The 26,736-nt window shown below is 31.5% G+C and overlaps 4 protein-coding genes, 1 long non-coding RNA gene and 1 pseudogene across 10 annotated transcripts in view; 3 read left to right on the forward strand and 3 right to left on the reverse strand.

Moving 5' to 3' along the window:
• Positions 1 to 1,815: 1,815 nt before the first annotated feature.
• LOC122517257 lies at positions 1,816 to 2,002 on the forward strand (annotated as a pseudogene).
• Positions 2,003 to 5,444: 3,442 nt separating this feature from the next.
• On the forward strand, positions 5,445 to 7,953 carry LOC122516904 (serine hydroxymethyltransferase). Of its 2 annotated transcripts, none has more exons than XM_043635118.1 (6): positions 5,445 to 5,605; positions 6,166 to 6,359; positions 6,459 to 6,670; positions 6,751 to 7,075; positions 7,179 to 7,678; positions 7,787 to 7,953. In XM_043635118.1, exons 2-6 carry the CDS (start codon positions 6,169 to 6,171, stop codon positions 7,951 to 7,953), a joined length of 1,395 nt encoding a protein of 464 aa, XP_043491053.1. In that variant the 5' UTR covers positions 5,445 to 5,605; positions 6,166 to 6,168. The 2 variants fall into 2 exon arrangements, with proteins under 2 accessions (XP_043491053.1, XP_043491054.1); XM_043635119.1 differs by lacking the exon at positions 5,445 to 5,605 and adding an exon at positions 5,832 to 5,920.
• Positions 6,282 to 8,173, reverse strand: LOC122516907. The gene is made up of 2 exons (XR_006303688.1): positions 7,921 to 8,173; positions 6,282 to 6,822 (listed from the first exon to the last, which is right to left on the reverse strand). It is a non-coding gene; the product is annotated as an uncharacterized LOC122516907 (long non-coding RNA).
• Positions 8,174 to 10,237: 2,064 nt separating this feature from the next.
• LOC122516912 (Golgi to ER traffic protein 4 homolog) lies at positions 10,238 to 12,849 on the reverse strand. 2 transcript variants are annotated; one of them, XM_043635129.1, is made up of 7 exons: positions 12,521 to 12,849; positions 12,357 to 12,435; positions 11,755 to 11,989; positions 11,535 to 11,673; positions 11,313 to 11,453; positions 10,961 to 11,213; positions 10,238 to 10,893 (listed from the first exon to the last, which is right to left on the reverse strand). In XM_043635129.1, the coding sequence occupies exons 1-6, from the start codon at positions 12,631 to 12,633 to the stop codon at positions 10,967 to 10,969; spliced, it is 954 nt and encodes a 317-aa protein (XP_043491064.1). In that variant the 5' UTR covers positions 12,634 to 12,849; the 3' UTR covers positions 10,238 to 10,893; positions 10,961 to 10,966. The 2 variants fall into 2 exon arrangements, with proteins under 2 accessions (XP_043491064.1, XP_043491062.1); XM_043635127.1 differs by having other exon boundaries at positions 10,238 to 11,213.
• Positions 12,850 to 13,076: 227 nt separating this feature from the next.
• On the forward strand, positions 13,077 to 17,797 carry LOC122516909. 2 transcript variants are annotated; one of them, XM_043635123.1, is made up of 7 exons: positions 13,077 to 13,647; positions 14,370 to 14,571; positions 14,685 to 15,063; positions 15,137 to 15,527; positions 15,617 to 15,739; positions 15,983 to 16,115; positions 16,267 to 17,797. In XM_043635123.1, exons 2-7 carry the CDS (start codon positions 14,372 to 14,374, stop codon positions 16,313 to 16,315), a joined length of 1,275 nt encoding a protein of 424 aa, XP_043491058.1. In that variant the 5' UTR covers positions 13,077 to 13,647; positions 14,370 to 14,371; the 3' UTR covers positions 16,316 to 17,797. The 2 variants fall into 2 exon arrangements, with proteins under 2 accessions (XP_043491058.1, XP_043491057.1); XM_043635122.1 differs by having other exon boundaries at positions 13,078 to 13,647; positions 14,329 to 14,571.
• Positions 17,798 to 19,483: 1,686 nt separating this feature from the next.
• Positions 19,484 to 26,736, reverse strand: part of LOC122516911 (protein-L-histidine N-pros-methyltransferase) — a 29,923-nt gene continuing 22,670 nt past the window's right edge. Inside the window, exons 3-5 of one of the 3 annotated variants that reach the window (XM_043635125.1) lie at positions 20,855 to 21,067; positions 19,754 to 20,144; positions 19,484 to 19,666 (exon numbers count right to left, since the gene is read on the reverse strand). In XM_043635125.1, the coding sequence (XP_043491060.1) occupies positions 19,601 to 19,666; positions 19,754 to 20,144; positions 20,855 to 21,067 (670 nt within the window). In that variant the 3' untranslated portion in view covers positions 19,484 to 19,600. Of the gene's footprint in view, positions 20,145 to 20,854; positions 21,068 to 26,736 lie in introns of all 3 variants that reach the window. The other 2 variants (XM_043635126.1, XM_043635124.1) reach the window with 2 other exon arrangements.

Raw genomic sequence — 26,736 nt, forward strand, 5'->3', positions numbered from 1 at the left:
GTAGATATAATATTAGATTCATGCCTTCTTAAAACCAAATGAAAGAGAAATATTTTTAAACGTTCATCAGGTTTGTTTTCCAACAGATCTTTTAAAAAATCGTTGTTTATGTAACAAGTCATCTTTCATTAATTGCGCGAGATGTGAAAAAATTTATTGTTTTGAATGCTTTTACGATAACTATCACTCTGGAACCTGCGTCTAATAATACAATTATTAATCATTTGAATTGTCAATGGCCTTACTACGCTGGATTACTTGTTCTCGGGTAATCACCAAAGTTGTCAAGCAATGTGAGCACACTTACAAGGGGACCTTACACTGGGACCCCCACAAATCTTAACGAGCTTTCGTATATATTCGTATATATTCTAATCATTGACAATTTCATGTAGATATAATATTAGGTTCATGCCTTATTAAAACCAAATGAAAGAGAAATATTTTTAAACGTTCATCAGGTTTGTTTTCCAACAGATCTTTTAAAAAATCGTTGTTTATGTAACAAGTCATCTTTCATTAATTGCGCGAAATGTGAAAAAATTTATTGTTTTGAATGCTTTTACGATAACTATCACTCTGGAACCTGCGTCTAATAAATAATAATAGATGTAAACTAAATGTTAAAACTCATAGATATAAAAAAATTATACATGTAATTGTTAATGATTAGAATATATACGAATGTTATTTGTTAGTATATTGAAGATTTATCTATTTTATATACCTGTTAAAAAATAAAGTGTTAACTGTAATTCAAGTAATCAATTTTCCTTTATTATTTGCGCAAGATGTTAAAAAATTTATTATTTCTAATTTTTTTGTAATAAATAATTTTCTCTTTCCTGTATATATTTAAAAATTAAGAAATATGAAAACAAAATTAGAAAACAGATAGAAAAAAATTATTAAAAAAACTTCCTCCACGAAGGATCGAACACTGACTAACGGCGCGAGAAGTGAAAACGCTACTACTGACGCTATCGCGCCAAAATTGAGATAATATAATCATATATACAAAAAAATAAAAACTTTAAAACCTTTTTTCTTAAAAATGGCTAGGCATTTTGAAAAAACCCTTTACCACGATAACACCCTAAAAGTATACTACTAATATACTAAAGCTCAAGATCTGTGGGGGTCCCAGTGTAAGGTCCCCTTGTTAATAACGTGGATGGATGACCCACCCAAAGAAACAAAAACCGTGTGCTGTTGATTGCGAGAACGCGTATGTAGAGAAGTGATTTGATTCGAAAAAGAAAGATTACGTATTAATCGTTGTATTTGTATATACAATTATTTATAATTATATTGTCTTATTTAAGTAAATAACCTGTCTATTTGTTTGCATTTATTACAAACATTCAAGTTTTTTATTACCAATTAAGTTAAGATATTAAATGATAAAATAATAACCCAATTATTAATAAGTACGAATAATAATGATACTAACGTCATCAGTATAAAGAGAAATTATTACTAAACATATACACATATACATAAATATAGATATTTATGTTGCTATAAAAAAGAACCACAGAAAAAATCTTATTTTGTATACAAGAAACGTATTTTAATAATTCCACTCTAGTATCGATTATCCATTGAAATTGAATTTATCTACGTTGTTTTTCCCCAGATCATGCTGGTTAATCTTGTTGTATACATACATATATACGGATCCCTATCATTAATTGAAACGTAAATCGGTCAATTCTTCGATAAAACACTAGATAACAAATTCTATAAATACTTTTTCATGAATGAATTAGTAAATTTCATTCTATAAATAAAATTCAAGATGAAAGGTGCATTAAGATCATACTTCACAGAATCATTTCTGTAGTATATCTTGAAAATTGCTTAGCATAAATTTTGAGCTGATGCATCCACGATGAGAAGTTGTCTCCCTTTTCCATGATCATGAGAACAACTCATTGTCAGTCTTATCGATAATTTTTTACTTCCTTTACTAGATAAAAGAAACAATAAAAAAAGGGGATTTTTAAATGATAAATTAATTAAAACATTGGTTACTCTGTTTGTATTGTTCGCTTCTTATCAGATGCGGCCGATTACTAGATTGCTTAATACAGTTTTACTGTGAATTCCCACTGCGGATTATTATTCCATGTTTTATATAAACTCATTTTATTATTATAACCACGTGTTCTCTTAAATCCTTCATCTATACAGATAACATATTAGACACTATACGTGTTAGCGATTAACAGGAGCAATAGATTACCTATATCGTAAATTAAAAATCTTATCATATGTGTGATAAGATCTTGATAGTCGTGTGCTTGAATTTACGTAAAATATATGCATCTTATGACATGTGTATCGAGGAACAGTTGAACAACGAGTTTGACTCGTTTTGTTTACGTTTGATCTGAACGAAATACTACGAGTCAGGCTCATGCTTATTGTTTATGGCCCAAATTCTTTATCATGAGTCTCACTCGTGATTGTAGGCCAAAGGGTTAAGGTACAATATTTAACACTAGAACTACCAGACCAGTCAAAATGACTGGTCGCGCAACTTCATTATTTAATTCCCACCTCACGTTACATTTTTTTCTCAAAATTATACGATGACTTTTCTAGATATAAGGAATGGTTTGTAAAAATAATTTTTATTTTTTTATAACTTAAACAGAATTCGAATAAATTTTGGCATTTGCTACTTCTACCAATACCAGTCATTTTGACTGGTACTTCTTAAATTCGACATAAATCTGAAAATATCTGTTTTTTGAAATCAACACCGTCGATTAGATATTTAGACGAATGTATTATTCTTTGTTTTAATATTTTCTCTCATTTTACTGCTTATCTGGCGATAATACATAGTGATATAATCGTTGCCGTAGTGTATCGAAATAATAAATTCGATGTAGTTTTACGCGATCATTCTTTATTTCATAGTCGTGGGAATAGCATCTATTTTTTAGTTATATAGCGATTTTTTGTAATCCATAAAAAATGGCAAAACGTATAAAAACCTCTGATTTGCTGCGAAAAATAAACAATATTTCAATGGATGCTTCTGATATCGAGGATGAAGAAAGTGACCAAGAAGATATTGAAACAGTTTATAGTGGTAATAATGATGAGTTTGATGAGTTTGAAGTGCCACGCTTGTTGGCACTATACGTGGCAACAAAAGAGAATTGCCAAAAATTTGTAAAATAAAGAAGGATACTGTGACTCGTTTTTCATCACTACTCTATAAATCAAATAATATTACCCTTACAATTTACAAAAGTAAACCGAAAAAGAAAGTTTTTATATTGAGTTCTAAACACAAATGTATCAAAATTGGTAAAAGTAATAAAAAGTTACCCGAGACGGTTGAATTTTATAATAAAACTAAATTTGGAGTGGACATTACAGACCAAATGGCAAAAAAATATAGCGTAAAATCCGGATCTAGAAGATGGCCGCTCCAAGTATTTTATAACATTTTAGATTTAGCTGGCATAAATTCCTGGATCTTATATAAGGAAACCACAGGTGAGAAAATATCTAGACAAGACTTCTTGTTTCAACTAGCAAATGAACTTGCCATTGAATATGTACAATCAAAAATCAAGCAACAAGAAACTACTGCTCCAAGTACATCAACGAGTTCACCTTCTTCACGTAAATGGTGTCAAATAGGGTTCTGCAATAATAATAAGACTACTGTCATTTGTAATTTATGTAAAAAATATGTTTGCAAACAATGCACTACAAAGATAAATTACTTTTGTAAGAAATGTGACGAATCATAATCAGATAAATAACAATCATTTTAATATTTTATATTAAAAATAATTAATAATAATTTTTTTTTCTATTTCAGATTCTATTACATTTTTAATAATAAAATACTTCTTATATTTACTTTATTGTATGTTTATTTTCTTCTTTTTGTTTCTAAAAGTTCTATTTATACTTGTTAGTATCATTAAAAATGTTGTTATTATAATTAAATTATTATATTTTTAAAAATTGTCATCATATAGATGTATTTCCATACCCTTATATTCATTCTATATGATAATATAAAACAAAACAATAAAAAAATTCTTTTGTTTTTACGATTATAAATGACCAGTCATTTTGACTGGTCTTGGTAGAAGTAGCATTGTTTTTTTTCCGGTAGTTCTAGTGTTAATAGAAAATATATATTCATAATTATTTTTGAGATGAGTATAATCTACGTTATGATTACGTATATTGATCGATAATCTATGACATAGGAATGCGATTTAATAAAATACGATATAATCGTAATAAATAATGAAATGGCTACGATTATCATGTGTGGAAATAAAAAAAAGAACATAAAAAACACTAACAAATATTAAGACCTCCCGCATTGAAAGTTATGCAATAACGAATATCATATGGAAACTAGTATCTTGACGTAAGTCGAAGAAAATGTTGTTGGTATTGCGAAAAAGAATATTCTTTAAAACAGAACCGACCAAACTGGAAAATCAACAAAGGAAATTATAATAATCAGTGATCTTACATATGCATTTAGAATGTACTACTTTCAAATTGACTTTCGCGTTTGACGAATACATGCGAAAACAGTCGATCTTGCACGATCGAACAATATTTACATATTAATAGATCGTATGTTTGATAAATTTCATTGATCATATTTTTTATATTAACTTGGTAATATGTTTAAGATAAAAATTAATTAGAATTTTGCATATATTTTTGTATTCGTTTAAATCGATAACGTTTACGAACAACATGGATAAGTCGATACTTTAGTATAACACATCTATAAATATGTTATACGTTTATGTACATTATCAAATCAAATTCGAGTAGATTCTTATCTGAAAAAAAATAAAATAGAATAAATGGATTTAGGATTAAAACAGGAAACATATTCTTCCTATTTATGTTTTATATATATATATATATATATATATATATATATATATACTTTACGTCGTTGGTAATTTAAACGATTGGTTGTGCTTGACGTTGGATGAAGTAAATATTAAGTAATAAAGAAAGTAGATAGAAAGGTTTATTAGAGTTAGAGTTAGGAGTTAGATGGAAAAACTTTATATGGAACAAGAAAGATTTTAACAAGCATAGGTATCACATACGCATACTCACGAACAAGACGTAATATTTGGAATTTATTTTTCTTCTTTTCACATGTGATCAACGAAATCTAGTGTAGGTTATCTCATAGGCTATCTAATTTAGATTAAAGAAGTTACATTTTTATTAGAAGTGGATCACCTTTGAAAAAAAAAGCATATGTACTGTAAAAATTGATTTACTTTTACATTTCTACTGTGTTGACCGAAGAAACACTTATGTATTAATTATTTTATTGATCGATATTAATTAATTAATTGAATTAAATTAAATATATTTTCGTGAGAAGAAAATGTTTCGTACGTGGTTTCATTTAAGTCACCAAGGTCTCAAGTTAACCAGTAAGAAACTATTTATTAAATACGGCATAAAGAATGACGTTGAGTGTATTCAAAAACACTTCTTTGGCATCTATGGCAGTTTCCATAGGAGTTTTCATGTTACCACTTGTACGACCACCTGTGGCATTCCTAATCAACAAGTAAGAAATCAACATTTTTCTTCTTCTTTAATTTTTTAGTTTTTGTTGTAAATTTTATGTTAGAATGAATAATTTAATGAGAATGGAAAAAGAAAAGTTTATCGAAAAAAATTCGCGCCTTCCTGTTTAAGTTCTTTTCTTTCAAACGATCTATGCGTGTTAGATCCATCAGAAATGACGAATAGCAAATGTAGAAAAAAAATAATTTTTTCATCGCATATTCTCATACTTAGAAGATATTAATATATGAGGAGGCATTTTGAAAATACATTTTGTAACTACGGCTGATGATTGAGTTATTAAACTGTGCCAAAGGTTATCGTTTCTTTAACTTTTTGAACTTTTTAAATACATATAAGAAGATTAATAAATAAGATTGGCATTCGACGTTAAGCTTTCAAATTATTAATATCTATTAGAATTTGTAATTTATTTTTCTTCCATTTATTTTTATTTTCTGCACACGTGTGCGAATTATTGAAGAATTTTTCGACCATTTTGCGAAAATTGTTTAATTACTTATTTTATTTCTGTTTATGCGTGTGTTCGTGTAATTATAGACAATGCCTGATATTTTGTATGGTAATCTCTGGGATCTCGACCCAGAATTATTTAAATTAATGGAAAAAGAGAAGAGACGTCAGGAATCTGGTCTTGAAATGATTGCCAGTGAAAATTTCACATCTCTCAGTGTACTGCAATGTTTAAGTTCTTGTCTTCATAATAAATACAGCGAAGGTCTTCCTGGACAAAGGTATCTTATTATTTTTCATATCCATCGTCTTCCTTATCTTAAGATTTCATTCTGTCATATCGATAATATCTATCTGATTTGGCGATATTTATATATTAGATACTATGGTGGAAATGAATACATTGATGAAATAGAAATATTAGCGCAGAAAAGATCTTTAGAGGCATTTAATTTAAATCCTGAGGAATGGGGATGCAACGTACAACCTTATTCTGGAAGTCCTGCTAACTTTGCGGTCTACACAGGATTGTTAGAACCTCATGGTCGTATCATGGGTTTAGATCTTCCAGATGGAGGACATCTTACACATGGTTGAAATTATATTTCTTATTTTATATTAATTGTATGTCATAATTATATTAATTGTCATATTTTTATTATTAATTTTTAGGATTTTTCACTGCAACCAAGAAGATCTCTGCAACATCCATTTTCTTTGAATCTATGCCCTATAAAGTTAATCCTGAAACAGGTTTTATTGATTATGACAAATTAGCAGAGCAAGCGCAATTATTTAAACCAAAAGTTATTATAGCAGGAGTATCTTGTTACAGCAGATGTTTAGATTATAAAAGATTTAGAGAAATAGCAGATGAAAACAATGCTTATTTGTTTAGCGATATGGCTCATATCTCTGGTTTAGTCGCAGCAGGTTTAATTCCTAGTCCATTTGAATATAGCGACATTGTCTCCACTACAACTCATAAAACCTTAAGGTTAATTAATAAAACATTTAACAAAGTAATTCAACTTGTGACTTACATTTTATGTGTGTGTGTGTGTTGTGTACTTATGTTTATTTATTTTTTTTTGAAACAGAGGTCCTCGTGCTGGTGTCATTTTTTATAGAAAAGGTGTTAAAAGCGTAAAAAAGGATGGAACAAAAATAATGTATGATTTAGAAAATAGGATTAATCAATCAGTATTCCCAGGACTTCAAGGTGGACCTCATAATCATGCGATTGCTGGCATCGCTACAACAATGAAACAAGCTAAAACACCTGAATTTCTTGCTTATCAAAAACAAGTTATTGCCAATGCAAAGAGATTGTGCAAATGTTTAGAAGATTTTGGTTACAAGATCAGCACCGGAGGAACTGACGTTCACATGTTATTAGTAGATTTAAGACCCTTTGGAATTACGGGTTCAAAGGCAGAAAAAATTTTAGAAGAAATTTCTATAGCATGTAATAAGAATACCGTTCCTGGTGATAAAAGTGCGCTTAATCCCGGTGGCATTAGATTAGGAACGCCAGCACTGACTACGCGTGGCCTCAAAGAAAAAGATATTGATAAAGTCGCAGACTTCATACATAAAGGTGAAATAATTTTCTATTTTGTTTATATAAATGAGAAAGTAATTTTATCTAATCATATAATAATTTGTTTAATGATATATATTATACTATACTTCTTCTTTTTTCTAGGATTATTATTATCTAAAGAAATAACAAAAATATCTGGACCCAAACTTGTTGACTTTAAGAAAGTATTGAATACTGACCCTGATATTAAAGCTAAAGTTGCTGTATTAAAAAGCGAAATTGAAACTTTTTCTTACCAATTTCCAATTCCAGGAATTGAACGATATTAGCAATATGTTCACTTAATTAACCCTTTAGTAGACGTTAGCGTATCTACTTTTCTGATAAAACTAACCTTGTCAGACGAGAGGTGATAAGCGTTTGATAAGGTTAAATCTTAGATATTACGTGGGAGGTGAGATACGTCCATCAAGGGTTAAAAAATTATTTTCTTTTAAATTTGATTTTTATGTTCTCTTATAAAAACAATTTTTTTTTTAAATATATATAAAAATTATGTTATAACTATATATATATATTACATATATAGTGTTTAAGTAGGATATAATAAATACTTTATATAAAATCTATGTTATATTTAAACGTATCGTTTAGAAACAAATTATTGATCTTTCAAGAAAATTATATTATTCTTTTCAGATATTCATATTATTATAAATATGTTTAGATTATAAACAAGTTACAAATATTTACACATAAATAGATAAAGAAACGTAGCCAAACGCGCATGCGAAACAACTACCAATGCTAAAGTTTAGTATCGTTGCGGGTTTGAGTTTTCATCCCTCCTTCTATACACATACACATTTACGATTCTACATGATTTTTTAAAAAGGTATTTAAATAAGAAAGTAATAATTAAAAGAGTTAGTATTTATTTCTAATGTTTTGGATCATATAGATTGCATTACATATTGCAGTCTAGTATATTTTACTGATTTACTATATAACACGTATGTGATCATTTATGTTATCATTTTTTGCACACAATAATATCTGAGAATTTTACACTCAAGATTATACTGTTTTTATTGTTACATGAATTAATAAGGAAAAACAAAAAATAAATAATAATAATAAAGTTTTCTTTCGAGATATTCATTTGCAAGGTTTCTTTTTCTTTTTTTTATCTATAGTTCTCTGACAATTCCTACTATAAATTGTACATATCAATAATTATCTAATTTTTATTTTCATATATAGATAAATAGTATATATAATAAGTAGATATTATATTTTTAATAGATAAAATATTTATACGTATATATTTAAATTTTCGTTACCATGCTAAAATGATTTTATTTGTTATTAATCAATTATTTATTTGTTTATTTATTTATGGTATGAAGCCTATAACCGATACATTCATAATAAAGCTCACACTCAATTTATACACCTAATATCTGAAGTTGAATTTGATATGAATGACTTCTTTACGGATATTATTCTATAACAATCAATCAATTATATTTGATCAAATTACAATAGTAGTTTGAAAATAAAGTAGGAATATACAGGAACTATATATATATATATATAGTCAAAGTCATTTTTATGCCCAGTGTTTCTTTTCTTTTTTTATGTCTTTACTTTATAAAACTTTGCCGTTATTATTAGTACTATTATTACTATTATTATTATAATTATTATTATTATTATTATTATTATTATTATTAATATATTTAATGTTTTAATTATAATTTCTTAGAATAATAATTAAAAATGATTTTGAGTTAATTTTTAGCGAATCTTAAACATAATTGTATATATTTGTACATTATTTCTTTCTGCCAGTTATGTGATCATTATGTAGAGAGAGAGTATTCTAATATTAAACACATGAATTTATTTGATATTTCTGGATGTAATATTTACTATTGTTTAAACAAAATTATAAATAATGACAAATATTTGTAATTTAAACATAAATGTTTTATGCTTTATGATGTTGCTTTCTTTTTAATCATTATCATATCCGTCAATATTCTAAATATTGCAAAAATATTTCCTATATAAAGATTTTCTATATACCTACAATTATATTAACAAATTTGTCTTGTTTTTTATTTCTTATTAAAGAAAAAGGAAAAATGAAAAAACCCCTAATAATATATTCACTCACGAAATAAAATAATCAAATGTGTGTTAATTTGATTTCAATAATTACACCCACAAATTCACGAGAACTAAATTCATAGATTTTGTGTGATAACAGAATATTTCATATATATATATACACATATTTATAGAATATAACATATACGTATGTGTTTTTATTACAAATCTAAGATTTTTAATTAAGCATTGTTTGTTTTTTTTTTATATTATTTTTTTTTGCCCGTTTTTTTTCAATTCACATGCCAATGTTATAATTATTTTTAGTATTATCATTTCATTGTTCACGATCAACTTCATTTATTTATTCCTTTTTTTTATCTTCATTATCTTCCTTTTCTTCTTATATTTTTTAAACTTACGATGCAATATATTATATAAGATTACTTATAATTGCAAAAGTTCCATTTGTGTTGTATTGTGGTATATAATGGCAGATTAAAATAGATAAGTATATTGCTTGCTACTACGAATTACAATTTACACTCAATATTTATAATACCAGCGAATGCGTTAAGAACCCTTATGTCGGAAGTTACAATGTTAAGATTACGTCAGGTTTTTATTTGTCTTGCGATTGTAGCTTATATAAAATAAATCTTTGATCTAACAATTACGCGCAAATACATGATTTTATAATGATTATATTATGTATGATAAATAGGACATTTTATTGTTAATGACATATTCATACGACCAAACTTTTAAGTTGGTTATTATTTTATAGCCTGTATTTGCTGAATTCATTACAGCGAGTGCAAAATGATTTCCTTCTTTTTATTTATTTTTTAACTAGGGATATGAATAATTTCATAGTTTACATATATTTATTTAGTGTTCATATTCTTTTCTCTAAAACTCCTTAAAAACTGGAATATTAGTAAATAAAACAAATTATATTTGTTGTCGTTGCTATTCTGAATTCAGTATATACATGCAGCAATATTATTAAAATCCTTTTCGACAATCTTCCCCCACATACTTTCATACCTAAGGCTTCTGCATCTATGTTTCCTGAAACCTATACTGCACCACTTCTTTTAAAGTTTTACGATTGCAGGTATACGATGGAGAGATACAGGAGCTGAAAATATCTGGGACGAAGGCATAAAAAAGATTCAGTATTTACTACTTTGATCACACTGCACAGTGTTGTCTAACCTTTAATCAGTCAAGTTCTTGTGTCGCATGCGACGTCGATGCTATATTTCGCTGTTCGTCATCAGAATCTTCTTCTAAACCATTAAAAAATGATTGCAGAAGCGATCCAAATAATCCAGTATTACGAGGACGTGGTGGTGGTACATTGAAGAACAATTGGCCTATTTTATCTAAATATTGTCGATAACAAGGATCTCTATTCAAAGATATTTGATATTGATCGCAAAGAACTGTAAAGACTCCTAGTTTACCACTGAAAAATTAATTTTAATAATTATAATGTAATAGCTGAGATTTCAAAATTATTATTCCAATTTCTTTATATGCTTTTAACGTACATGTGGATACTAACCTATCGATTGTTTTTAATAAAAAGAATAGAAAGTTCAATAAAGGAAGAAGATATGGTGGACCACTATTTATTTTTGGGTGTCGAGAAGTATATGAATTGAATACTTCCTGCGCAGTTTTTTTATTTTGTAAACAAAGATATCTGTAAGATATAAAATCAATTAAATTAATACCGTATAATAATATTAAAAAACAAAAAGAAGAACAATGTTGGAATACGTACTGCAAAACTGCTTGGGCTATAAAAAGGTCTATCTCATTTGAATATCCACGTTGTTCGTGTAATTCTACTAACATTGCTGCGCATCCAGAACCATCTTTACTATGTATGAAATGTTGCCTAGCCATTATATAATTTTTTTCTAAACAACAAAGAAAATGTATTCAATATGTTAATTAAGATGACAACTTTATAATTCATTTTCTTTTGTTTCATCTTTTACCTTTCCAAAATACTTGTGCTATTCTTTGATGTAATTCAGGATCTCCGGTTTTATAATCTGTTCCTTTAATACTCCATCGAAGAGCCGACTGTATAAATGTTTCTCTTTCAGGAGAAAACGGGCTCATTAAACTAAACAAGTGCGTTATCTTTTCAAAATATTCTGATGATGGTTCAGACTCTGATTGTATTAAAACGTTAACAAGTAAGATTCCTAAGTCGGCTCCGCTAGCATGCTGTAAAAATATAGTTTTAATGTACGACATCCTTCAAAGAGCAACTATTCTAATCATTTTCTGATACGAGTAATGTCGACAAAAGGTTGGAACGTTCCCTCATTGCGAAATGTTCTAGAATTAATATATTTTCATAGATATTGAATAAACAAGAATTTTATGGCAATGTATAAATAGATGACAAATAACTTTGAAATATCACTTAAAATTTTCATGATGTTTATGTCAATGCAGTTGAAATAGATGCTATTATTAGAAATGTCGACTTCTTACGACTGGTATGAGTCTAATATGTTGATTTTATTGAAAAAACATTTGAAATATTTTTTTTTTATTGTGATAACAATACTTCTCATCATTAACGTACCTGTTCGTGCTGTAATAAAAGCAAAGATCCATTGTACAATAATTCCAATAATTCCGCATATTTTTTCTGTCCGAGATATCTAGACAAAAAGGTTAGGTGATCATGGTGATTGTACAAAAATTAATGTTTTTAACACTACACTTTAATGATCCTAACCAACTCACCTGAAATATAAAGTTCTGTACATTTGATGAGCTTCATAATAATTTTCTGAATTAATAGACGCTTCTAATTTAGCTAAAACTCGCTGAACACCGTGATTATACCGCGAGGCCATGTTTATGCTTGATAGGGACGTTTTTATTTATCAATTGGTACCGACGAGATTATTTTACAATTGGTACCATTGCTTTTCGATTAATTAATGCGGTCAACGAATTACAATGCACATCAAAATTCAAATCTCATGAGAAAATATTTCTATTATTATCTATTAAATTATTCAACATTTTTATTTTTTATAGATTGCGTTTGACACGCGAAGCAACTAAAAAAATACGCATCTAATATTCTTGGTTTAATTATAATTAATAAAAAAATAATAAATAATTAATGAATATATTTTTTTTGAAACATATACTCGTATGATTCGCATATTTTTTAATGGTAATTTTCCTCTTTAGAATAAACGATAAGAGTCATAATAATTGTTAATAACATGATATAATAAATAATTCATTGATAAATATTAATTTATGATAAGGATGATAACGCAAAGTAACGTATATTTTAATATTAAGCGGCTGGAAAAATGAAAACAAAGAAGTAATAGTTGGTGCTACGGGGAAGAAGGAAAGGGGTTAGACGTTGCGCACTGTTTCCAAAAGTCGTCATAGGTAGCGCATATAAACTGTCATATATAGTATCGGTTACAAAAGATAAAGTAATATTGATAAATGCGCAAAGCGTTGTCGCGTCACCTGTCTCGAGAAACGATTCGCGCTGGTCGGCGCGTAACAATGAATCCGTTTTTAGAGCTGGGCCGCAAGTGAGTAAGAGTGAGTGAGAGGGAAGGAGTGAGGGAGTGGGGGTAGGAAAAGATGGTAGTGGCATGAGGGTGGGGGTAAGTTGTGTGAAGCAGCGATGCGTCGGGAGCGCACTCTCGCGGCAAACCGGCGAAACTATACTCGCGGAAATAATTATCGCGATTTATGTTATTTGCAAATACGAACGGGAATTAATTAATTGCGTTAACATGTCGAGTAGAAAGGATTAGGAGGCGAACGGGCGTCGTAGCCGTTGCCAGCTTCCCGTCTACGGTGAAAGGAATTCCCTGGCTGCCCAGTGCGGGGTGAGTTTTAAGAAAACTTTCGTTCCCCTCCCGCTACTCTCCAAAGGGGGGCGGTGGCTCGTAGAAATGTTTTTTTATCGTTTCGTTGCCTTCACACCCTGGCCACGCTCACTCTCGCGATAACAATGGCCGAATATGTAAGACTAGCCAAGGTTTACGTTACCATTGACTAGTTTTTTGTCGATATGGATGACTGAAACATATAGTACCTTGTTAACGCGACACTATAGCCTGATATTGTTGCACGAATCTTCAACTTTGATGCGCCCTGTTGCACGTGCGGCTTACTTTGAAGAATGCACGATGATCTCTCTTCACTATGAGCCACCTACTTTTTTTAAAATTTTATTTTCTTTATTAGCAATATTCAATTATTTTCCTTTAATTTTAATGCAGTTATACAATTTTTTTGTAATATTTATGTTCAGAGAAATATATTCATTTTGATTACTTTAAACACTTCATAATTTTCTTTTTTTATTTGTCTGTATATATGTGTGTGTGTGTGCATTTTCTCTCTTTTTATTATTTTATTTTACTTTTATTTATATGAATATGTATGCATACCAGAAAATTAAAGAGTGGAATGAAGCCACGCTTCACTCTTATAGTTTATTTTAATGCGAAGATAATATTCAATGATTATATGATTTATGTATATCGACTTTATCTTATATATAGAATGGACTTGGCAGAAACTATGAAAAATATTGTTGCCAAAGGTATGCAAACAGAGATGGGTCCACCGGGTGGAGGTTCAGGATACCCTGGTAACCCAAGTAGCGCAGGATATGTAACGGAGAAAACATACATGTTAATTCAAGCGTATTTGCAAAATAAAAGTTGGAATCCTAGCATTGAATTGTTACAATGCTTTGCTGAATTCAAGGATGGATCTATAATACCAAGTGCTGCGTATTTACAGTAAGAATAAAAATATATATTCTTTTGTTAGATATTTTAATATATTTTCTTACACAATTTTTATGTTTTGTCGACCAAGCTGTTCTTTAATATTATTTTTAATATTTATACAGAATGATGGCATCCAGAATAGCAGTTGATTCACAAGGAAGATTGGTATTGAGAGAAAATGGGAAAATAATACTACCTTATGAACATTTTGCCAATGCGGTGATGATGAAGCACATGACTGGGCCACAGGGTATACATTTAGGACTGGAGGGAACAGTTAGGGCTGTTATGGAATCTTATACGATTGGACGAGAATATTTTGGAATGGAGAAGGAATTTATCATCGAGATTGTACAAAATTGTCCAAATCCAGCTTGCCGATACAAGAATCAGTTTGAGATGCAGAAGATGGGTCATATGGCACCTACGTATATTCAAGAAAATGAAGCTACAACGTCCCTTTTACGTACTGGCTTTCCACATAATACAGATTTTCAACCAGTAAGTACAAAATCATGATCATCAATTTATATACATGTGTGTGTAGGATATGTATTTTATTATTGTATTGTAGGCATTAAGTGGTGGTAATCCAAATACACACTTACCGATGGGAAGTGGAGCGGATATGTCGGAAATGAGAGGTGGTGGTAATCAAATGAATATACAACGTCCACCTAGCCGTCCATCTTTAAATATTCCACATCGGCCTGTGTCTCAAGAAAAAAAAGTACCAACCAATAAACAGCATTACGAATCGCTAATACCTAATATTCCTATATCGGATCACAAATTGACAGAGTTCTTACGAACAAATTTGGATAATTTGGACAATCTTAGTGGATTTGGGTTAGGTAATCTTCAAAGTTTAAGCAATGCAAATAAAGATCTATTAGCTTTACACAATGGTGCTTGGCCGTTAGAAAATGAAAAGGGTTCACGTTCGAGTTCTTCTAACTTGGAAGGTAAATTGGAAATAATTAAGAAATATTTTTGTATATATTAAAGTAGATTGTTTTTGTTTACTTACTAACTGTTATGAATTTTCATTTAGTTGGACAAGAAAAGATTATTAGAGCTTACGCGGAAGTTATAAAAAACACGGCCAGGATGAAAACTTGCATACGTCCTGCCATGTGCAAGCCATATGGGAAACAATCTGAAGCATTACAAAAAAGTAATAATTTCACACTAAAAAGATTTTTTAATTTCATATGTGTATATATATATATATATTATTTATTTTATATTTTATATTTCTTAACACAAATAATTCTGCATCATAGTAGATAGATTTGTAGACATAGATTAATTTTTTTTCTGATTTTTGCTTACATATATTTTTTCTGCTTTTTTTTTTCTTTTATTCATTGTGATGTTTATCGTTGCATTCATTAATTGATATTATTAATCCGCGCAGCTTTGATCGATACAATACAGCTTGTACAATCTCTGAGGAGTATTATACCACCACCTATTATACCAATCGTGAGCTGGAAAAATGAAGATAAACATCGGTTAGATCATACCAGTACTCCTTATCTTCCCGCATTGTAAGTATATAATATAATTTTAATATACAGGTTGTTCTGATCGTTTGTATCATCAGTTATGGAACATCCGGTATACAATTTTAATATAAAAAATATTAAATAAAAATATTAAAAAAACAATTTTTTATAATTAATATTTATTTTATTATAGAAAAGCTGGCGGATTAGAAGAATTATGCGAACAGCGCAAGTTAGACTAGATGATCTAGTTTTTAGCTCAATATAGTATAAGACCAATGTTTCGTCTTTGCGCTCTATGGTGTTCTAGTCAGAAAGTGTATATGAGAGGGTTGTTTAGTTTATTCTAAACAAAAACCCAAGTGGGATTGCTGAAAAAAGTTGTTGGCATTTAGGACTTCAAATACTAAGAGACAAAACGAGTCATGCGTGGACTGTGATAAACGTGGGTAGCAAAGAAAATTTATATGTAGTAAAAACTGATAAAAACCACTCACGGCGTTAAATTAGAAATTCAGGCTAGCAATTATCTTGTTATTATTATTATTATTATAATTATTATTATTACTATTATTATAATTATTATTATCATTTGATTGATTTTTCGTCGACGAAAGAAATTTACCTATGGAGCTTATATTTAAATATATAATATATTATTTATGTAAATTGAATCACAGTTATGTTCTATTGTCTATTTATAGTTGATGATATTGTAGATTATTTTAATAACTCGCCAATTGTGTTCCAATGATTACCTGATTAAAGGTATATATTACGGTTTTTCTAAAAGGAAGAAAAGAAAAAAAGAAAAAATTATTTAAGCATATTAGATGTACGTACGGATTTATAATTAATCATCGGTGCAATGAGAATAGGCATTGAAGGATGATAAATACAAGATTTTCGAATTTGTATGATTCGACAAGGATTATTATTAAATGAAAGCATTGGAAGCTTTAAAAAAAGCACAAAGAAGGAATTGTGATTTCATAAATACTCATATTGTATTATTTTAGATTTTGTACGTTTGTTATGAACTTAGTAAATGAAAGAATTTATTATTTATGTTATATAAAAAATAATAAGAGATAGATAGAGAAAGAAAGAGAGAGAGAGAGAGAGAAAGAGAGAGTGCATGCGTGAGAGAGAGAGAGAGAGAGAGAGAGATCTGGTCGACAGTTAAACGTTCATGAATTATTACTAACAATAACAAATAACGCACTTTTGTATTCTCGATAATAAGGTGCATTTGTTTTAATATTTATTTGTAAAGTTAAAAAACGAAGAACATATATTGCTGTTATTTCTAGTTTTATTAATTATAAATGTATGTATACAAATACATATGTAAAGGAAAGTTAGGTAATAACGCAATATTTTAAGCTCCATAGGTAAAAATGTGGCACGCGAATTGCACATTTTGACTCGATTAAAAAAAGAAAAAAAAAGTAAACTAATTAAATAAATAACTTTCGATAGATATTTATTGAATGATAAATAATTTCGTTATATTATTACGATCACATCGAAAAAAAAGAATTAATAAATTGTAGCTGTCTTTAAAAATTGTGGTTGGCATCGACGTTAAATCATTTTCTTACAAATCGTATATTGAATATTGATTAGGAACTTTTTTACCTTAGTCGATTGATACTATAATGTAATTTATACAGAAGGAAAAGAAAAGAATTAGCTCCTTCCAATAAATATTTTTCATTAAATTCAGTTACTGATGAAAAGAGAAAGGGGAGGGGGGAGAGAAAAAGAGAGAAATATAGATAGAGAGAGAAAGAGAAAGAGGAAGAGAACAAAAAAGAGAAAGAGAAAGAGAAAGTAAAATAGTTTAAAATTTTATCCTTTTAAGCAACAATAACACATTTCTACGAATGGTGAAATGTTTCCTTCTTTCTTATTAATATTAAATATAAATGTGTATAAGTCACACAGATATACGCGTATGCACGATTACGAATGTGAAAAGTGTAAATGAGATTTTCGCGTGTGTAAAAGTCTTCTTTGTTTTAAGTGTGACTGTGGCCGATATGAACGCGTTAAATCTTTGGCTATAAAATAGCAAAATTTTATATGGATACAAGTATCTAATTACCTAACAAACTCTCTCTATCGAAATACTAACGTTTTTTCTAATTACACTAATTTCATACAAATGTGTCTTCTGCAAGTAGCAGCTAGCGAATAATACAGATGTGCCGATGATGATGATGATGATAATGATGATGACAATTAAACGTTTTTACGTTTATTATGAATACTTTCTATATGTCAAGCTACTAGATTTACGAATACTAAACGTTGATATACACACACACATATACATACAACGACGGTTGCATCCGTCTATGTATTTAGGCTAGTTTTATACGAGGATACGTGTATGATGGTTACTGAATTTATTAGTAAAATCAATTTAATCATTCACACGACGATTTTTGCGATATAACTCGTTTAATGTATTTCATACTTTTATTCGAAGAAGAAGAAGAAGATAGAAGAACATAAATGGGACTTTATATTTCATTTAATGATATGATTTAATCATTGGTGTATCCTCGTGTGAAACCGGCCTATTTAAATACACGTATCCTCATACGTGTATTATCTCATGCGCGTATTCTCGTTTGAAACCGGCCTTACACCAACCATGTATTTCCGATTAAATAGATGGACTCATTTCTTTCTTGTAGTAGTTATTACGAAAGAAGAAGAAGAAGAAAAAAAGAAGGAAAAAACGAAAAAAAAAAAAAATATAAAAAAGAAATCCAACAAAAGGAAAAGAAAAGAAAAGGAAAAAAAAATATAATAAGCCCGCAAGCGTTGGCCGTTTGTCTTGCTGTCGAAGTAAATCGACGTTAATTAAGCATATCCATGACTAACAAATAAGTCTTTGCAATTATAATATACCAAATTGAGAGGGGGAGAAAGAAAAGAAGGGGGAGAGGAAGGGAGCAATATCCGTAAGAGAAGGTATATCTGAGAACTCGTGAATATTGAGAGCTTTTGAAAGAACCTTTTAAATCAATGGGGTTCGATGAAAACAGATTCCTCAGGGATACCTCTCTTTGAAAAGAAAATAATAAATAAAAAAAATAAAATAAAATAATAAAAAGAAAAAAAGTATTGTTCTCTCACGCGTGTGGTTTTATCGATACCGTAATAATTCGCATACACGTTACCGCAGCATATTCTCTAACTTTGACAGTAAGAAAATGATTGTAAAATCGCGCACCGTTATTGTTGTTCTATCAAATTCCGGTTTAATTCGAATCCGGATTAATAACACGATCAACGATATCGTGCACCGAAACGCTATTTGCCTGTGTCTGCACACTAAGCTCTCTCGTTGTCGCTTATCAGTATTTGCTCCTCTGTACTCTCGCATTATTCTATTCCATGACTGCGATTATTAAAGTTTTTACAAGTGTGTACTTGCCTTTTTAAAACGTTGTCCCACATAATCCATAGAATATTGAATTTCCTTGTATTATTCAATTGGTTTGGTTTGATCATATAGTTAGGTCAATCCTGGTTCCATTTTGAGTGTCATTAACGTTATCTTCGTATTCTTTGTCCTAAAAGTTCTTCTTCGATCAGTGTTGTAACCGAGATGACGATATTGTACTATCAGAAGAACTAGTCGCAGGATTTAGTTTACTAACTGGTACTACTTCCAAAACGAAGAGGACGTCGTCGAGGAAGTAATAAGCCTGGCCCAGGTCGCCCTCGCAGAGATAAGGTAGTTTACTCCACGCCAAACATCTTAGGCCCAGTGGTGCAAAGACTCGGTCGACTAAACCAGCTATTTGACCTTCCAAACCAATTCCCTTAACTGGCAGATACTCCGATGGTTTGTGATCACCTCTATCACCTACCTCGACGTATGGACTAAATGGTAAAACCAATGCCACCACTAGTCGACCTCCTGCTTTCAAGGATTTTCGAAATTGTCTTAGCAAACTGTTAGGACGGTCGCAACGATCGAGCAAATTCAAACAAAGTATTACGTCGAATTGACCAGCTTCCTCGTACCATTTGTCGACGTCCAATACTCTGCGTGGAAAAGATTTTTCGTTTATCCTTCTAATCTTTGATCGTGAAACACAAGAAGACAATTTTCAAGCATTAAGCGGAGAAGAAGACAAAATAGGAAAAAGAACTATTTCGTCGCGACTCGCAAATCGCTTTTGGTAAGGGCCGAACGAATATCTATAAAATGTTATACGAGTCCATCGCACCCACCCTCTTCGTTTTGACTTGCTCACTTTAAATTCGAGTAACCACCGAGGAACGTAAGGACGCGCGTACGAAGAAGAGACGCGCGAGGGATATAAAACCACCGTAAACTTCTACTTCAATCAATTCGATGTAATAAACTCGCTTTTCTATACTGTCGAGAGCTATCTTCTTCTCTATCTGCACATCTAACTCGAAATGAACATTCCAATAGAATTATCATACAAGATAATTAATTCTTTTATCATCTAAAGTAATCTTCTGATAGAGAAAAGAAAAAAAAAGATAATCAACTTTTAATATTTAAAATAAATTAACAATATTTGGCTAAGACCACATAAATTAGGAATACTCAAATCGTAATAAAATTGACACGAATTTTACAAATTAAAAAATTCAAGAGATCGAAGTTACACGATTTATTATAATCAAATGGAACGCGCGCTATCAAATTTGCTAATTAATTTAACGAAACCGGTTATAAATGTAATAGAAAAAAAAAAGAAATTGTTAACATTTCTACGTACATAAATTTTCTTTTGGCCAATGCCCATCTCATAGGCGGTGAAATATCAGTAGCGTAAACTCTTTCAAATAGATGAGCCACGTGAGCAGTGGTAGCACCATCGCCAGCACCCAAATCAACGAGAGATTCCCAAGGACCTTTGAAACCGCTAGCTTCCATCAACTTTTCAAATTGCTCGCTGGAGAATACGTGCATGGAACCTCGTCCTAATAATCTGTAAACATTAACTCACATTAAAACCATAACATTTCTTTAATATCAAAATGTATAGAAAAGAAAAACGTCTGAAACATATTTTACTTCGAATAACTTGGATTCGTTTTTGTCAACGTCTACGAGTCTTTTTTTTGTTTTCTTTTTTGTTTTCAATACTCCATTTTAAAATTTACGTTCATCACACGAGAAATCGATCAATGTGTCCGTTCAACGAGGAATGCGGAATTTTGATGGTGCCTTTGGTTATTCTCGTCGTTATAAATAAGGCCTATGGTGGTCCCAGAACTCTCTTCCACCGATCTTTCTTTTCGATTTGTTTCTCTTTCAGACCATCCGCTTGCTTCACCCTCTATCCCTCACCCTCCTCTCCTCTTCTCCTCTTCTTCTTCTTCTTCTTTCCTGCACTCGACTGGGCCAGTGGCATCGATTAACGAGCACCTCCTGGTCCCCATTGAATAATAAATAAAAATAAGAAAAAGAAAAGGACAACGAAGCACAGAAAGAGAGAGAAAGAGAAAGAGAGAGAGAGAGAGAGAGAGAGAAAAAGAAAAAGTGTTTCTGGCCAAGGAAAGCACTCGGGGACCCTACTTGCCGCATTGTTCGTAGCATCCACCACGAAGCTCTTCTATCTTTCTCCTTCCTTCCTTCTTTCTGTCCCTTTACCATCGTCCTTTTGCTCGTAACGTCGAGCCAGTATAACGCCTTGTAACCACCACCGCGACAACGCCATAGAGATGGAAAGAGAAAGAGATGGACCGAAAGAAACAGATGCGAGAATTCTTACACGTAAATCGTGATTCCTTGTTATAAATGTGTATGTCTGATCATTTATTAGTTTAGTATTTATATTATAGTCAACTATTAAGAGTAGAACATATATTTAATATACATGGATCAGTATTACGTTGATTCAAACATTCCAATTGTTATATAAATCTCATTTATGATAAAATATCGAAATGGATCTAGTATCAATCATATGGAACTCTAATTTGCACACAACCGTGCATTGGAATATTTATCGAAACTTTATTTCAATAATAATTGCAAAAAATATGCAATTGTAAATCAAATCGTGTTTGATTCTTAACGTTATTTTAAATAATTGAAAAATGTTTGTAATCATCTCGACGTACTATATATTATTCAAAATTTATTCAATTTAATTAAATAAATATTTTTATTCATTCTAAATAATCGAGCAAAAAAAAACATATTTTTAATTATTAATAAAATATTTTTTCTTTCATTTTCCTTTTGGAATTCGTTTAACGATTAAACGAATATTTACATGCATTTATATGTTTAGCTTTTCAATATTATATTTTTTCCTTTTTTAGTCAACATCAGATAATTCGAGGAAGCATACGAAAAGAGAGAGAGAGAGAGAGAGAAAGAGAGAAAGAGAGAAGTTTCTTTTATTTACGCTGAGGAACGTGTTCTCGTCGGACCACTTTAGTCCACCTTGCTCGTTCTCTTTGCCCTGTCCGAGAAAAGACGAAGAAGAAAGTAACGGGCGGCCGACCAAAGAAGCGCCCTTAATTTCGGTCCTGGCGTCGAGCGGTCTAGAGAGAACTAAACCCCCTTTTCCCCCTCCCCCTACCTCCTCCGTCTCCTCCTCCTCCTCCCCTGAACTGAACGCATCCTTGAATTTATAGCCGACCGTTCAGATCTTTTTCGACTCAAAGAGAATTTGATTAACGCTATGTAAAAAAAGGAGACGCCTATTTATAATATACATAAATATTGTTGGTATTTTAAATTAGACGAATTCGAAAGAAAATTAATTTCATTATTTTCTTATTATTACTTTTATTTCATTTTTTCTTTTTTTGTTTTTTTTTTCTAAGCAAAAATATCACATGATCTCATTACTAACATTTGAAGACATTTCTGTAGAATATTTCAAATGTAGTCTCGCAACATGATATAGAATTTTTATGAAATTTAATTAAAAATCGTATCAATGTTTAAAGAATGTTAGCACGAAAGTATCATGTTATTGAAAAACTTCACGAAAATTCAACATCATTGAAATTCTAACTGACTGTAAAAAACGTTAATAATAATGTAATCCATCAGGATCTCAAAACTCGATGAAATTCATTCTAAATTCTATCTAAAGTGTGTATATGTTTATCATCGTAATCCACGATCTCTAAAGTTCATAAAAATCATTTTGTTAGATAGGATCCACGGATTGATCGATCGATTGATAGAGAATAGATCATTGAAGATATGTTTCGATAAAAATGAATGTTATAGTCGTAGTCGAATTATTTACATCAGAGAGTCCACCTACTATCGTTTCAAAGAGAAAGAAAGAGAGGAAGAGAGGAAGAGGGAAAGGGAGAAAAACAGAGAGAGAGAGAGAGAGAGAGGGAAAGAGGGAGAGAGAGAGAGAGAGAGAGGAAAAGAAAGTTTCGGTTTCACAGTGTGTCTTCTTGGCTTTTATCGGCCGGGGGGTCTAAGCTGGTCGCTCGTAAAATACCCTCGAGGGGGTAAGCGAGCGAACGCGTAGTGTTAAAGAGGCGCTCGGAGGATCGTTTACCTAATAATAGCAATAATATGTAAATGCGATGCGTATCGAAACCGCCATCTAAAGAATCCACTCTGCTCCAGGTCTATTGTTTGCAAATCCTTCGTTCGTTCGTTCGTTCGTTCGTTTGGCTTCGAACCGTGTTGGTTGTTGTTTTCTATATATCTCTCTCTTTTCTTTCGCATTTCTCCCTTTATTCTCTTCTTCCTTTGGTCCAGCAACCCTCCTCCTCCTCCTCCTCCTCCTCCTTTTTCTCCTCTTTCTCTTCTTCCTCTTCGAATCTAAACGTATTCGTCGAACGACGCGCGGAAACGTAGTTACATACATGCGAGCTACACGTGCGACGATAACTTATTGTGATACAGAACAAAAATTTAAGGATGGATGTTAGAAGAAGAGAGAGAAAGAGAGAGAGAAGGAGAGGGGAACAACTATCTCGTTTCTGATTCAAAATTAATGGACACTTTGATATTTTTCCTTTATCAAACTTAATAGTATATAATATTACAAGTAAATAAAATATTCTCAAATAATACAAATAATATTCTCAAATATTTATACAAATTAGTTGGTTATATTTGCATAAACGTTTATACGCCAAACGTAACAATTAATTTGTGACGGAAGGAATACACGTATAACAAATAACATATAATATCTTTTTATTATCTTTAATTTCTAATTGTTAGACAATTATATGAATCTTTTGATTATCGTTTGACGAAGAAGATAATTCGAAGATAATTTTTTTACAGACACAATAAATATGAATTTATTTGTATTCACTGCGAATTCTCTCGTTGAAAAATAAAGGAAAGTTTCTTCGATTTTTTGGTAAATAAGAGACGGCGTGTCGTGCGTTCGAGTCAAAGGTCAAGGTGGTGAACGATAAAGCAAGTCGGGACGATTCTACGATAGAAGCCATGGAACTGGTAAACGGAATTCTTCAATGGAAGTAACCAAGGAAGGCAGAAAGAAAGGAAGGAAGGAAGGAAGGAAGGAAGGAAGGAAAATCCTTAAAAAGAAGAAGTACTATATATTATACTACTATACTGTTATGTTCTACTTCACATACCTAATCCTTTTTCTTCTACTACCACCCATTACTGATTGCAAAACTATTATAATGTTTATTACTATTATTATTACATTATCCAAGGTTTTCTCTTTTAGTCGTCTTTTACGACAAGCAAGAATTACTGTGCCCATACACAGGATTTATTATTATCACTATCATCATTATTTATAATTAATAATATGTTATACATATTTTTAAAAGAACGTTAACCTTAAATACTTCCTCTTTCATAATCTTCTGTGTTTCCTTATTTCCTGTAAGTCCTCACTAACTTCTTAAACTTCACTCATACTAAACCTTCCCTTAGTTTAGTATATCTACTGTATCACCCTACAAACATTTATATAATTACGTTCAACCCAAACAACAAAATCAAAAGTCCATTAAAACTTAATAAATAAATAGACAAAATATAATTTCAGTTTTCGACAAAGTCATATTGCGTTTTAAATACAGGTATTCCTGAATCTGTCAGATAAAAACTACCCTTCTCACAATTAGGGTATCGGTGAAGAGTCAACGGCTGAGACTATTCTTTGAAGCTTATTCTCTCATCCTTTTCTTGCTATTATATGATCGATGTTGCTCTCTCGTTTTTTACGCGCAACAAAATGAGATGGAAAAATATGCTTATTATTAGAACGTATAGAAGGAAGGAAAGAAGGAAGGAAGGAAGGAAGGAAGGAAGGAAGGAAGAAAGGAAAGAAGAAAGGAAAGAAGGGAAGTAGAAAGAAGTAAGTAAGGAAGTAAAGAGGGGAAATAGAATGAGGTAAGAAAGGAATAGTAGCAATGTGTAGTAGTAATAGTAATAGATAATAATAGTAGTAGTAGTAGTAGTAGTAGTAGTAGTAGTAGTAGTAGTAGTAGTAGTAGTAGTAGTAGTAGTAGTAGTAAGAAGGAAGCATGAGAGTAAGAGTGAGAGTGAGTGAGATGGAAAGGGAGAAATCGTTTCTCTTCGGTCGTCCTCGATCGTTTTCGCGAAAGTTCGCAAGTCTCTGTAGAAGTAAGAAAGGGGAGGGAGAGAAAAACGAAGGAGAGGAGGAGTAAGAGAAGGAGGAGGAGGACGGTGTCTCGTTAGTCCTCTCTTCGATCTTTCTCTCTCTCTCTCTCTCTCTCTCTCTCTCTCTCTCTCTCTCTCTCCCTCCCTCCCTTTCTCTCTCTCTTCCCCTTTCTATCTCGACGTAGTTATAACCTCCTCCCCTCCCCCTACTTCTTCTTGTCAGAAGGGGTGTGAGAAGGAGGGGGGAGAAGGAGGCAAAAGCGGAGAGGAAAGGAAAGGAGAGGAGAGGAGAAGAGAGGAGAGGAGAATAAGAGGAAAGGCACGTCACCCTGTGCTAGGGATGCTGCGCTGGTAGGCGTGGACCATGGACCACCCCGGTACGCGAGATTTGGAGGGGAGGCCACGCCATCGACAGAGATCGGAGTAGGAGGATGACCCTCCGAGTCGAGCTGGACGTAGGAAAGAAAGAGAGAGAAGATGAGAGAAAGGGAGACGAGTTAAAGACGAAAGAGTGGGGAAGCCTGGACTCGCTCACGGACAATAATTATTATTATACCCGGCAGAGTTTTGCAAATGCTCTTCTTCGACGCTCGGTGAAGGAGGGAGGAAGGGAGGAAGGAAGGAAGGAAAGGAGTGGGCTTAAGGGAGAAAGAAGGAGGAGGAATGGTCGTAGGGTGGTGGTGGTGGGTGGGTGGGTGTGCTCGCCCGTTATTTCGCTCGGCTTTGCGAGAATAACCAACACGAGTGAGCATCGTGTGTGTGTGTGTGTGTGTGTGTGTGTGCGTGCGTGTGTGTGTCTGCAAGAAAGAGCTAGAAGATAGAGATAGATAGATAGAGAGAATGAAAGAGGGGGAGGATTCTTAAACGGGATCGTTATGCGAGTCTTTCGGGAACACACGCATACATGCATAACCCCCCCCTTTTTTCTTCTTTTTTTCTTTCATTTTTCTCTCTCCTTTTCTGTTTCTTATTCTTCTTCGTTTTCATTTCTATCTTCTTTCCACTCTTATAGTTTCCATCCCCCATAGTTTCCAACCCTCTCACAGTCCT

Source organism: Polistes fuscatus, unplaced genomic scaffold, assembly GCF_010416935.1.
Source record: "Polistes fuscatus isolate 324 unplaced genomic scaffold, CU_Pfus_HIC Scaffold2, whole genome shotgun sequence".
NCBI classification, from domain to species: Eukaryota; Metazoa; Arthropoda; class Insecta; order Hymenoptera; family Vespidae; genus Polistes; species Polistes fuscatus.